Below are 13719 nucleotides of genomic sequence, written 5' to 3'. Positions count from 1 at the left end.
TTCACAAGCTGAATTAGGTTCTCAGTGTCTGATTTCTTTTCTGTGACTGTTGAATTGGAGGGAACATGTAGGGATTTGGTGAGGCTTTGGGATTAATGCTGTGGCAAACTGTAAGCAGAAATAGGCAGAGAGAGGGTAAAGTAATGGTTTAATAGAACCATGATCCTGTGGTCTTTGGAGTTATGATCTAATTGTTGAAGAACTTTATATTCCTGCCACTAATCTTCTGGATCAATATAAGTAACACAAATAACAATCACACACAAAAGAATGCACTTGAAGTTTTATTTTTTGAAAGGCAATGTAGTTCGGTGGTTTAGGGACAGTGGTGAAAGCATGGTTAATCGTCTCCAACTCTGCTGAGATGAAACTCACTTATAGACCCAACATAAGCAAACAAGAATAGAAGCCATTCAGAAATGGCTTTGCAGTCTTCCTTCAGCTCAGCATTTCTGTCTCATTCATACATTTGTCCCAATATACTGGTTTTGAGAAGTAATTATAATAGAAAAGAGGGTGGAGATGTGGATTTTCCACTCAAACCTGTTAAAAAAGACAAAAATGGATTTATGCTTATTATCCAAAAGATAATGCTTATTTCTATATAAGATACAGATATATGTCACAATTCTAGTTTAGGAGGATTTTAGTATTTATAACTAATATTAGTATTTGCCTACATCCCAAATGATGTCTAATACATCAATATTTAAGAATTATTTGCATTTATGCTTAATGGAAAGTACAGAGAGGCTTTTTTATAACTTTGAAAAAATTAATGATTGATAGTTAATAATTAATTTGTTCAATCTAGCATGCACTTATTAAATGATGCAATTTGCCTTTGGATTAAATTTTGAAGCAATGTTTTAATTATTTCATAGTACTAGGCATATGAAATTTTACCAGTAATATTCAATCTAATTTTTCATTGAAGTTGAACATACATTACTTAAAATTACTAAGGACATATTCATTTCAAAAAAATCTTATTTAAATTACCACTTAAGTTATAGGCACACTTATAAAAATAAGATAGATGCACTTAATTCAAGTGTCTTAAAAATAAAATTCAGAATATAAAGGCATAACACATTATATTGCCATATTTTTGAAAATAAATGAAGCAAATTTATTCTCATCTCCATGGAAATATTTGCAATATTCTAGTTTTTGCCATCTTCTATACAAACATCACATATAAAACTTTTATCTAAGTAAAATATCTTTAAATGCTACATATATGACAAAGACCGCAATAAAATGATGTCACTGTTCATATCTAATGTGGTCAGCCATTTGTATCCGATCTTCAGACAGAAATCACATGTTGTTAATTTTAAGCCTGTTTGCTGGTTTCAGTGCCCTGTTTATTCCTTATGTTAGTGAATGTATTTCTATTGTGGAGTTTTTTTTTTTTTTTTAATCAAGTCAACCAAAGCTCATTTAAGCTACTGTTAGGATTTCAGGTGCTTTAAAATGCACAAACCTGTTGATTCAACAATTAAAAAGGTGTTGGTTAACATTTATTAGAGACCAAAAAAAGGATAATTTTAATTCCAGAAAATTAGCTTCTTTATATGATTTATAGTTTTTTTTTTGCATTAGTGAAATTTCATTTCAGTTCATTTCAGGTTCTTTACTTGAAAAAAAATATGAAATGTTCTCTTTCACTCCTTTATCTTACTTTTGCTAAAAATTTAACTAAGCTTCATATTGAAAATGAGCATGCATTCTCACCAGGCTGGGGGTATATGGATAATAGCTCCGTAGGTTCATAGTTTTCTGATACTGATGAAGCAGCTGCACAAACTGAGGCCAGGTGATCGTGCTGCATGGTTTCACTTTGTTCTAAGAAGAACACAGGTGATTATTATCCCAGTATCTCATGTTTCAGAAAAGACCTGGACTTACCGAAGGAATAAAGATCTCATGTGGATAAATTCTTGATGGCAGGAGAAAGACTGTTTACTCAAACAAAAGTATCTCAGAGAGTGCACTCTCAGAGGAACCGTAGAGTGTAGACAGCCTGTGGTCAATTCAGACCCAAATGCTAAGAAACTGAAGGGAAAGAGCCAAAAAGAAGTGAAAAGGAAGCAGGTACAAGAGCAGGAAAACAATTTGTTAATTACTAAGGTAGGTGTTTTAGCCCAGTGTCTTTCCCAGGTGTGTAGGAAAACCCTTAACCAAGCTCCTTTGTCTCTGTATATTAGCTGTCTGGCAGACGTAGATGAGTTAACACGGAGGAAACAGGCTGCACGGGGCATCCACACAACTCATGACAGTGTTTGCATGCTCTGTTTGGAATCGTCTCTGGATCTGGCCATGGACTGATTCTTTTATAGGGATTAAAGCTCCCATTAAGCTCAGTAGCATCTTCCTCTAGGATGAGTTCCCCTTAACAAAACGCACTTATTTAGTTATGGATTTATTTGTGTGTGTGTCTCTGTGTGTGTGTGCTTGCAAAAATCAGAAGACAGCTTGTGGGAACTGGTTTTCATTTCTATCACAAGATTTCTAGGGAGTGAAAGACTATGTGGTGAGAGCCTTTACCTGCCGAACCATCTTTCTAGCCCTTCAGGTTTTATAAAGACATCAATGTGATGTTGAGAATTACCACGAACTGCTTGTTGGCTGGGTGCTGTTTGGAAACGAATCGATATCCTGAGAGCCAGCTCTGTAGCAGCCTTCACAGGACACGAGGAAGACTTTTATAGACGTTATCCTGAGTGTGAGGAGTGGAGTTGCAGGGGTGGGGGAGGACTGGAGCAGGAGGATTGACTTGAGCTCGACTCTAGCTTGGGGTACCTAGTAAATTCCAAGACTCCTTTGTCTCCTTCTCAAAAACAAACAAAACTCCCCTCAAAATTCACCACCAACAAAAAAAACTCAGCTTTCCCTAGAAGTTTCTTTTAGTCACTAGAATTTCAGCAGTGTCCAGGAGTGAGAGTGTGTTAAAATGATTGTATGGAAAGTTTACCATGCAGTCTTGAATGGTCTGTTCTTCGTCAGTCATCACAGTTTTCTGTGAAGAAGAAAGATAGTTGTTTGAAATGCAAAAGAAAATGTTCTGGAAAGGTATATAGCTAACTGAATCAAAAATACTTCACCTCAGTTGATTCCTTAGGGGCTGGGATGTGCTACACTTGGATAATCTACTGACAAATTTGTCTATATCATTTCAAACAATTCAAGGCCATATTCCTACTTTGAAAAGGCACATTTTCCAGGAATGTATGACTTCAAATCTTATCAGACTATGGTCTCTCAGTGAAATAGTGAACTGAAAATATGTACTACTCCAACTTCAGATTCTGAATTTATCTTCCTTGTTCTTCCCATTTTCACAAAGGGTGAAGAGGACACCACTGGCTCTGCTGAGGTGTCTGGCAGTCCTCAGGCCTTTTCTTGGAAGACCACTGTTTTATTAGAAGCCTTGAGATCTAGGTTAGCAATGTGCAGAGGAAGTACACTTGCCAGGCACTGAAGAGGAAGACTGCAGGCTATGTCTCAAGCCACTAGGCTCACATCCAGCTGCATCTTCTCCCTGGACACCCTGTCCCCAGGCGTGCTCACCTGTTTGTCTAATTCTGCACGATCAGGCATTTCTTTCATGTCTGGTTTATATCATCTTTGGTTCAGTTCAGAAAACAGGATTATAAAGTCAGAAGAGAAGGCCCTTTGTTAATTATAGTCAAGGGGAGTGAAAATCCCAGTCTTGCTTTGGTTCATTTTAAAAGTGCCTAGTTCCGTGGACCCAAAAATTCAGCTATACGCATTTGAGAGAGTGGGGAGGATGAATGGCCTAGGCCAGCAATTCATTTCGTTGCATGTGCCTAATTCTTACAAGAGTTTATTTATTTCTACTGGATTCCATGAGGGAAGGAGAGAGGTTAATTTAGTTGTAGCACACTTGCCTAATACACACACAAACAGACGCACAGACACAGACATAGACACATACATTTTGTTGGATATTTTGTTAAAATTAACAACACCTCATTTGAATAGAATAGTCATCCAATAGCAAGAAAAAGCAGTATTTCTCAACAAGTATCTGGTTATTTGGTATTTAAAGGTACTGATTGACTTTCTAGTTGAAAAACGAGAAGATTTCCTGAGAAGTAAAAATAGTAATCATAATATTAAGGAATCACTGAGGGCTACTGAATTCTTTTAGGTATGTTCTCAGTATTTGTGGAATTAAAGATCTTTTTCACATGACACGGGCAACAGTTTAAGAATGACAGAGACTAATTCCAGTAAAGCTTGGAAAAGGAGCAAAATTTTGATTTAAACAAAGAAAAAGAGAAAGAAACTGAGGAAACTGTAAAACTTAGTGTCTGGGATAGGAAGCTTACATGAGAGGTCTTAACCAGGAAGACTTCAGCTCAGTTGAAATATTCAGAATTAAGGGGCTTAGAAAAATTTCATGAATGTTTTAGTTATCTGTTGGAAACATGCACCAAATGCAGATCAAATTAAACCAATGCATTAACCTATCAACAGTCATCTTTAGGGTTTCTTTAGAGAAATAAATAAAAATTAAACACATTATTCTCACTGTGCTGACTGTACGTAATTTCCTTTCTCTCTATATAGAAATTTCCAATAATGACTTAATAAAGAGAAATGTAAATTAATTTGTAGTACTTTTAAAGTCACAGTTGTATATGTCCTCCAAATATGAAAGTATGTAAGGGGCAGAATATTTGCTAGATATGTATTTTAAGACAAATAGATAATAATAAATGAGTGAATGATTCCCTAGGGTTAATTTAAGTAATAAAGAAAGTAATTTATTTAATAAACTAAATATTTATATGTTTATGTTGCGTGTAGAAACATATACCTAAATTGTAGAGCGGAGTGAAATCCCCAGAATTTGTCAGAAAGCAGAAAGTAAGGGACTGTAGGGTGTTCAGCCCTAAATAAAACATCTATATTATCTCCATCTCCAAGTAGTTCAGGGAACATTGCAGAAGAGGGAGCAGAAATTTTGTAAGATCCAGAGGCCAGGGAGAATTTCTGTAAAACGATGTCTTCTAGATACGACAGGGATGCTATAACCACAAACCAACAGCAGCTGTGGCTACTTGCACAAGGCTTGCGCAAGATCAAGGTTACCAACACCTGAGCAGGAAGGGAAGAAGGCCACACCCCAAGCTGAACAGTTAAGGTGGCTGTTGGGAGAAGTCAGTTTTCTTTAGTCATGTAGTCACTGGTGCTTACTATGTTTCTGCAAATGGTCTTACACCGTGTACACAAGGAAGCCCTAATCAGACTCATTGGGTTATCAGCATACATGCAAAACATAAGGATGTGAAATTTGTAGATATGAAGGAAGGGTCTGAGAGTAGAAGGGAGAGGATTGAGGAATAGATTTATCAATGTACACTCTATACATGTATGATATTCCTGAAGAATACAAACATTTAAAAAATGTTGGTCTCAAATTAAGGTTACTCTATCCTTTAGAATTTATATCCTGTCTTAATTAGACTTGCTATCGCTACTGAAAAACACCAGGAGCAAAACCAAATAGGGAAGGAAAGGGTTCATTTCATCTTCTAGCTTATAAATCCTTTCCTGGGAGAAGTCAGGCAGGAATTCAGGGAAGGAACCTAGAGGCAGGAACTGACTTAGAGATTATGCAAGAATGTTGCTTACTAGTTTGTTCTTTATGTCTTACTCAGCCTCTCTCTTATAGAAGCCAGGACCTCCAGTCCAGGGATGGCATGACTCACAGTAGTCTAGGCCTTCTCCATCAATCAGTAATTAAGAAAATGTTCAAAAGATTGCGAACCTAATGGGACATTATTTTTTCAGTTGAGGCTCTCTTAGAATGACTCTAAGTTGTACATTACCAATGAAACAATAGGAGATAAATATTACCTCTCTGGCTTGCATACGCATGTCCATTTTCTGGTTGTGTTGCTACAAAATAAATAATATTTTCTGTATAAAAATGTAATAATGACATAAAACTAGTCATTATTGGAAATTTATGTATACATATGAAATTATGTACAATCAGCACAATGAGAATAATGTGTTTAATCCTTATTTATTTCTTTAAAGAAACCCTAACTACGAGTACCCGTTTTGATAATCTTGCAAACAAATGACTATAGAAAGTCATGGACTAATCACAAGAAATTATTCCAGTTATGCCTAACTTTATGGTGTGGTTCACAGAAGATTACAACTGTGTCTCACTGAGACCTTCACATGTATTCATAATATGTAAATAGATGAACCACCATTTTTCATAATCTTAGGTTTTCAAAACTGTGAAACTGTTAAAACACACATGCATTTACATTGTATATTATTTCAATGAAGCAATAAAAAATAAATATTACCTCTCTGGCTTGCATATTCATGTCCATTTTCTGGTTATATTGCTACAAAGTAAATAACATTATTTATAAAAATGTGAGCCGTGAAAACAAAATAGACAGAATTTTCTAATTATAATGGATATGATGATTTTGACTTACTTGCTGAGAAAGGATGTCAGATTCCTTTAAAATGAAAGAATAGTTTTTAATTATTTTTTTTTGTCTTGTTTTTTTGGTTTTGGTTTTTCGAGACAAGGTTTCTCTGTGGTTTTGGAGCCTGTCCTGGAACTAGCTCTTGTAGACCAGGCTGGTCTCGAACTCACAGAGATCTGCCTGCCTCTGCCTCCCAAGTGCTGGGATTAAAGGCGTGCACCACCACCGCCCGGCTTTTTAATTATTTTTTTTGAGTGTTAAAGTTTAGCTATTTGTTGCCTGGCACTAAAATGTCTCTATCATCTGTGATATGTGGCGAGCATTTGAATGACAGCACTTTCTGTGGATATAAATGAGCTAGACTTCAAGCTGGGCGGTGGTGGCGCACGCCTTTAATCCCAGCACTCGGGAGGCAGAGGCAGGCGGATCTCTGTGAGTTCAAGACCAGCCTGGTCTACAGAGCTAGTGCCAGGACAGGCTCCAAAGCCACAGAAGAAACCCTGTCTCGATAAACCAACCCCCCACCCCAAAAAAATGAGCTAGAGTTCAAATCCAGGGTAAGCCGCTGGCCTCCTCTCACCCGGGTTTGACATCCCATATGTGTGCTATATTCCTTGTTATAGTCGAAGTATTTTGATACATGTCTTTATAAAAGAAGAAATGATATTAGGAGTTTGGCAGTGTCTGCTAGTTCAAGTCTACTTTTTGATCTCCTAAAAGTTTACATTGGTGGCCTGATATTATCCTATGTTTCTTACAAGCCTGTTATTTAAATTCTGTGGATTCTTTAATTTGTATATAGTATTTATAAATGAGGATGAGAGCATCTACTACTGTATGTGACATATTGCTATACACATGCTTATTGACTATAAAATAGATAAAATGTACATTCGTTTAAGGTGTATCTCATCAATAAAACAATAAAAAGTTACAGTATAACGTTTTCTATAATAAAATGCTTTACCTCTCTAGCTGAGACCTATTCTCTATTCTCCATGGAAAATAAAGGAAAAGGTTTTAATTTTATGTTCTGTTTGAAGGACAACAAAGACTCATCCTTTATTCTTAATGAAACAAGAAACTGGGCTACCACTGCCTTATAGTTCCTCAAATCATGATTCTCCTACTAAATGAGGACAATGGCTTCTAATTTCCCCTACTGTAAAGAATGTTTAGGAAACCAATTACAAGGAAATATGACAAAATTCTGAGGGCACACACAGAAAATTTAAGTGAAATTTCTCATTATTGCTATTACTGACATTATTGTTTTATTAAGACTATACAGTAAGTTTGTTTACAACTTAATTTCTTTTTTCTTTTATTGCAAATCAATTTCCCCCCTTAAATAACATATCCAGATTCTGGTTTCTCTCCCTCTTCTCCTCTCATTTTCATCATTGTCTTTCTTGCTAAAATACAATTTGGGACCTACCTTTCAACACCAATTACTTTATGCATTTTAATACTTTACTTTTTGCTTCCCCAACACAGAACTTACCAGAGCGTGAGGGAAGGGGAAGGCAGTATTCACAACGTAACCCCATGGATTCCTAGCAATGTGATATTGGTAAAGATCCTTGAGGGCTTGAGGTGCTTTGAACTTCTGACTAGATTGGTAGCATTTGTTCTAGAGAGAGGGAAACATTAAAAAAATAAGACAGAATAGAGATGTCAGAAGGAAACAAAATACATAATTAGGAAGAAATTGAAAATTGTACAGGAGAAAAAGAATATATTTTATTTTTTGTATGTTTTTTTGTTGCTTGAAAGCTCGTTGCTTCAGTAAGTAAAGAATAAATTGATTATCTGGGCTATAAATTCATTATTTAGAGAGTGAAACTTTCATCACTTTGCTCTAAAATTCAGGCAAATGTGTTATCTTCCCATTGACTGATGTGTATGAACTGAATATAAATAAGTGGTATATAAAGTCTGGTCTTTTGTACTCATAATAATGTGGGTTTCTTTTATCTCTCTCTCTCTCTCTCTCTCTCTCTCTCTCTCTCTCTCTCTCTCTCTGTCTCTCTCTCTCTCTCTCTTCCTCAATCTCTCTCTCTCTTCCTCTCTGTCTCTGTCTCTCTCTCTTCCTCTCTGTCTCTCTCTTCCTCAATCTCTCTGTCTCTCTCTCTGTCTCTCTCTCTGTCTCTCTCTCTGTCTCTGTCTCTCTCTCTCTTCCTCTAGTCCATAACATCCATCTCCCAGGAATTTGCAAGGTATAGTTTTTTTTTCACCTTACATTTTATCAAAATTATAAAGTAAAATTTTATTTATTAAAAGTTTAATCAAGAGATGGATATAGCCATTTTCATAGTCCAGTAAAACTTGATCATTTTAACCTTTTAAATTTGATAAATACTTGTTTATTGAAGCTGTTTTATTTTCTCTTAATAAAAATGAGCATTTTATTTATAATGGAGAAAAGAAATACTTTCATTGTTTTACCAAAACTGTAGAGTCTACAATAAAAAGCCTCAGAAATTGATATATCACAGTACATTTGTTTTCTGTTTAGAACACCACATTTAAAGCACTTAGTTTGGAATGTAATAGTCAAATATTTAGTAGATCACCTTCCAAATACCCAAAGTGGCAGCTCCAGGAGGCAATAATATTTTTTCTTAACCAAAACCAAACAAACAGAAAACAAAAGCAAAAGTATATATTTATTTACTTTGAGAATTTGTCTGAGTTTGCATGTACATACGTATGTATGTATGCCACTTTGTACATGCAGCCTTCAACCCTACATTCTAGTATCTTTGGTGTGGGAAAATACTCTGCATGCTACCAAAGGAGAAATGTAAACAGCAATCCAGAAACTAAACCTTTAACCTACAATCTCTCCTCCATGCAAGATATGCTAGAGCAAGGACGGCACAGAACTTGTGGGGGCAGCAAATCAATATCTGACTTGATTTAAGGCCTGGTCTACGAGATGGAACCCATACCTGACACTGCCTGAGTGACCATGAACCAGAGACCAGATAGACTACAGACTTAGGGTCAAATCAAATACCACTGGACTTTTTAAAAGTATGAATAAAATGACTCCTAATGATATTCTGCTATACTCATAGATCAATGTCTTATTCAGCCATCATCAGAGAAACTTCTCCTGTGGCAGATGAGAACAAATAGAAAGACACACATATTATGCAGAAGGAAAGAGAGAGAAAAGAAAGAAGTAATATGTATATATATATATGTATATATGTATATATATGTGTGTGTATACATATGTATGTATGTGTGTGTATCTAGCTATCTATATCTATAGATAGAGAGGGCAGAATTGGAATACTCAGTTCTATATGGCATGTCTCCATCAAATCCCTACCCTCAGAGCTCAGGAAACCATGTGGAAGAGGAGAGAGAAAGAATCTAAGAGATAGGGGGATAGAGAACAACAGGAGAACAAGGTCTCCAAATCAGCTGAGCAAGGTTATGAACTCAGAGACCAAAGAAGCAAACAAACGACCTGCCCGGATCTGTACCAGGTCCTCTGTGTGTTTGTGTGTGTGTGTGTGTGTGTGTGTGTGTATAATTATGGCTTTCAGTTTAGTGCTTTTCATGGGACACCTGAGTGTGTGAATGAGTGTCTGATTTTGATTTTTGTGACTGCTCTTGGGTTCTTTTCTTTCTGTTTAAAGTAACTTTAGTTGAATAATTATTTTTAGACTATTCTTCTGGTTCTTACACTGTTCATAACTAAATCACTTTTTCAGATGAGTTATTGGGATAGCTTAAGATAATTCTCAGTTTTATAAGGTGGTTGGCTTTTAAGTGTTAATCCAGTAACAGCTTAAAATATGATACATGCCTATCTACCTCACAGAATCTTTAAATGTCTTACCATCATGACATTCCATGTTACCTCATTTAGTTTATATTAACAACTAAAGCTAACACAGAACAAATGTTTTTGTCAAGTAGCATAAAATACGACATTTAAATCTTGTGAAGAACTGTCACGGAAGCTCAACTGTATGCCTCTATTTCTAAGAGTAACCCAATAGTATTTAATTTAGTAAGCTTAAATTTGTAGCTTGCTAAACAGCCTCTCCAGTTTTACTTGAAGGAAGTTACTATGTTTAAAAGGAGTGTTGAGAACTATTACTGACAAGAGAGAAGGGAAAGTGTAGTCAAGACTAAAGGGTGAAGACACTGAAGCATTTTTCTAGTCCCTTAACCGGAATTCTTACCTAGTATCTCCCTTCATTATCTTCAAATTTAAGAAGTAACAAACTCTAGTTAGTATCTGTGAATAGGATATTGTAGACACAAAGAAAGAAATGATGTCCCTGTGAGAAGTGGGGAAGTAAGTTAGCGAGAGGATTCAACAGTGTGGACTGCCATGTCTACATAGAACAATACTGAACAGTGCCCTTTGAGGAAGTAACAGAGCATATATGCATCTTCAAAAATATACACATGAAGTATCCAGGCCTGAGTGTATCATTTATGGGATGAATATTGCTGAGATATCTCCACTCGAGTGGAGGGATTGCTTTGTATTAGGATATTTAGAAAGTAACGTGCGAAGCTCCCCCATTGCTTGCCTAAAACGTTCATATTCTGAGTCATGATAGTCAGGAATAGTGACTTGTCTCTGCTTCAAATGAAATCTTCATTTTTTTCTGCGTCTTTCTCGTGGTGTCAGAGAAACTCATCAGAGGAATGAAAAGAATTCATTGTTAAATTCAAGCAGGTGTAGAAGAAAATATCCCTAACTTTCCTTGCAAGTAGAGTTCTAAAGTAATCATGCCTATATCCATGTCTTATATAGAACAAGGATAATATGTCCTTGACTACAGGTTCAAAAGACCAGTCTCTCCTTTCAGTCTGTACAAGAGGCTCACTCTTCATTTCTGTAAATGAGACTAGATGGTCTTAATTTTCTCAGGACACTTACCTGCTCTGCAAGAGCAACAGCCAAAAGGCAAGTAAAAATGAGGAACTTCATGGTTACTGAGTCCTGTAAAATAGACAGAAAGCCAATAGCTTTTTCTTTCTTTAACATCGTTTATGTCTTCACTGGTTGTATATGACTTCATGTTTTTCTCCTCTAATGAAAGGAGAATGGAGATTGACAAAAACAGATTAAGTTAGGAGTCACATGTATGCATGTGACAAGCTATTCATAAGGAGAGTATAATATGAAATTTTTACTTATGAGATACAGAAACTCCCTCCAGCCATAGTAAATTAAGAAGTCCATTGCTTATGTTATAAGTAATTTATTTAGCAATTTATTCATATTTGTTACCTACCATATCCCAGGAACCTTCATAGATCCAGAGATACAGATTATCTATTATAAATGTAATATTATATATACATATATAATATAAATATATTAGAACACATTATTTTTAAGATATATTGATTTTTTAATTACATATGATTGTGATGTCAGTTGAGTGTGCACTCATAAGTGCCAGTTCTGACAGAAGCCAGTAGAGGGAGCTAGTATGAGCCAACAGCCAGGAATGAGGAAAGTACAAGTGCTCTTAATATCTGTGTCATCTCTCCAGCCTCGGGACATAATTTTTCACCATTCATTTTCAATTTACAGTTAATTTTCAAGCTCAGGGAGAAAAAGAAACAGAAAAATAAACTGTAATTGGACAAGTATTGAGAGTTAAAGAAATGTTTTCTAGTTAATTTTTTTTAATATGTTGGTAACAGAAACAGAAATAGATGCAATTAATAAGCAGCAGTTCTATCCAAGGACAGAGCCAAGTATAAGAAATGAGTAGTTAAAGATGATGTCTGGGTACCAAACATCAAATACACCTAGATTTCTAAAACTTTTATTTTGGTGACCTTGCCTTTAAACTAGGACTTAGAACACTCATCCTTATGTAGAATAGTGTAGTCAGTTGTTTCTAGTGAGCATACAATAGTTCATTCTACCAACACTGAAAGACTGAAAAAAGACAAATCATTATATATATAAATATATATATTATATTAAAATAATACACACTACCTTAAGGTGTTTTGGGAATATGTATTTTAACTAATATATAATATGTAATATAGTTAATATATTAAATTAATTATATTTATTAATAACAATTAAATATAATATGTATATATATTAGTTAAAATACATATTCTCAAAACACCTTAAGGTAATGTGTATTAGTTGCCTTAATTTGGGGGGGGGCACAATGCCATTCCGTTTTACAATAATATATAGATTAGTAAAAGAAATGGAAACATTACCTTGCTTCCTAAATTGGAGACAGGCTGTCAGGCAAGGAGAGACCCAAGACGAGTTATCACAGCACTATTTAAATCCTGTCTCTCTAAGATATGATAATTGGAGGGTTCGAAGTAACCCAAGAGAGACTAGACTTCCAAGAAGTCAGGATGATTAGAAATCAGTACATTTTGTTTCCCATGTTCCTGGGAGTTCCTTCACTTGGGCTGATCTAGAACATGATAACGCAAAATGCGGATGTGCTGATGATGAGGCTCATCTGTTCTCTCTTTGACCACTCACATTTGCCTTGCCCTGGCTGCCCCATCCAATGTAAGGATTTCACCCAAGGGTGCTTTGATTTCTCTCTAGTCCAAATTGTTCATGTACATTTATTTTCTTTAAAATCCTAAATTCTACATTCTGAAATATTGGTTAGCTCTAAATTGTTTGACTCATTTTGCTACTTCCATCTTGTCAACATTTGACATCATTTAAAACATTTTCTATATTTGTAATAAATTAAAAGTATTAAAATATCATTTCTGCTTATAATTACAACTATAGTAGGCTTTTGCCTAGATGATGAAAATTTGAAATAAAGTGCCAACTTTCATTCATCTATAGTAATTGGAAAATGGATTATTTTGATTAGCTGAAAAGTTAAGTACCAGGATTTTTAAAATTCTGGCGCCTTTGTGTGGAAATCTCTAAGGAATTTATAATAGACAAAAGTGAGTTTTTCCAAATATGAAGATCACCAAAAGGTCTTAGATCCCTTTACCTGTTATTCTGTTTGTAAAATCTACTTCTCCAATAGCTTCTTAATATTTCTTTCCAAAACAGATGTAACAGTGAATTGTGCTGAACTAAAATATTTTTGTGGGTTTTGTATTATCGGAGACTCGTAATATTTTTCATAGATTCCAAAGTCTCCAAGAATCTTCCTAGTAGTTTGATTTTCCCTGTGGACTTGCCATTCTCTCTCTCCCTCCCTCCCTCCCTCCC

At 35.4% G+C, this 13719-nt stretch overlaps 1 protein-coding gene across 1 annotated transcript; it reads right to left on the bottom strand.

Moving 5' to 3' along the window:
• Window positions 1-354: 354 nt before the first annotated feature.
• On the bottom strand, window positions 355-12752 carry LOC126506617 (alpha-S2-casein-like B). The gene is made up of 9 exons (XM_050150334.1): window positions 12735-12752; window positions 11416-11478; window positions 8002-8130; window positions 6504-6527; window positions 6366-6407; window positions 5896-5937; window positions 2981-3025; window positions 1741-1851; window positions 355-543 (listed from the first exon to the last, which is right to left on the bottom strand). Exons 2-9 carry the CDS (start codon window positions 11464-11466, stop codon window positions 538-540), a joined length of 450 nt encoding a protein of 149 aa, XP_050006291.1. The 5' UTR covers window positions 11467-11478; window positions 12735-12752; the 3' UTR covers window positions 355-537.
• Window positions 12753-13719: the final 967 nt, after the last annotated feature.

Source organism: Alexandromys fortis, unplaced genomic scaffold (assembly GCF_014885135.2).
Source record: "Alexandromys fortis isolate MF-2015 unplaced genomic scaffold, M_Fortis_MF-2015_v1.1 scaffold_0, whole genome shotgun sequence".
Classification (NCBI taxonomy): domain Eukaryota; kingdom Metazoa; phylum Chordata; class Mammalia; order Rodentia; family Cricetidae; genus Alexandromys; species Alexandromys fortis.
The sequence above is the reverse complement of the archived record's forward strand: the minus strand, read 5'-3'. Positions and strand labels throughout refer to the sequence as shown.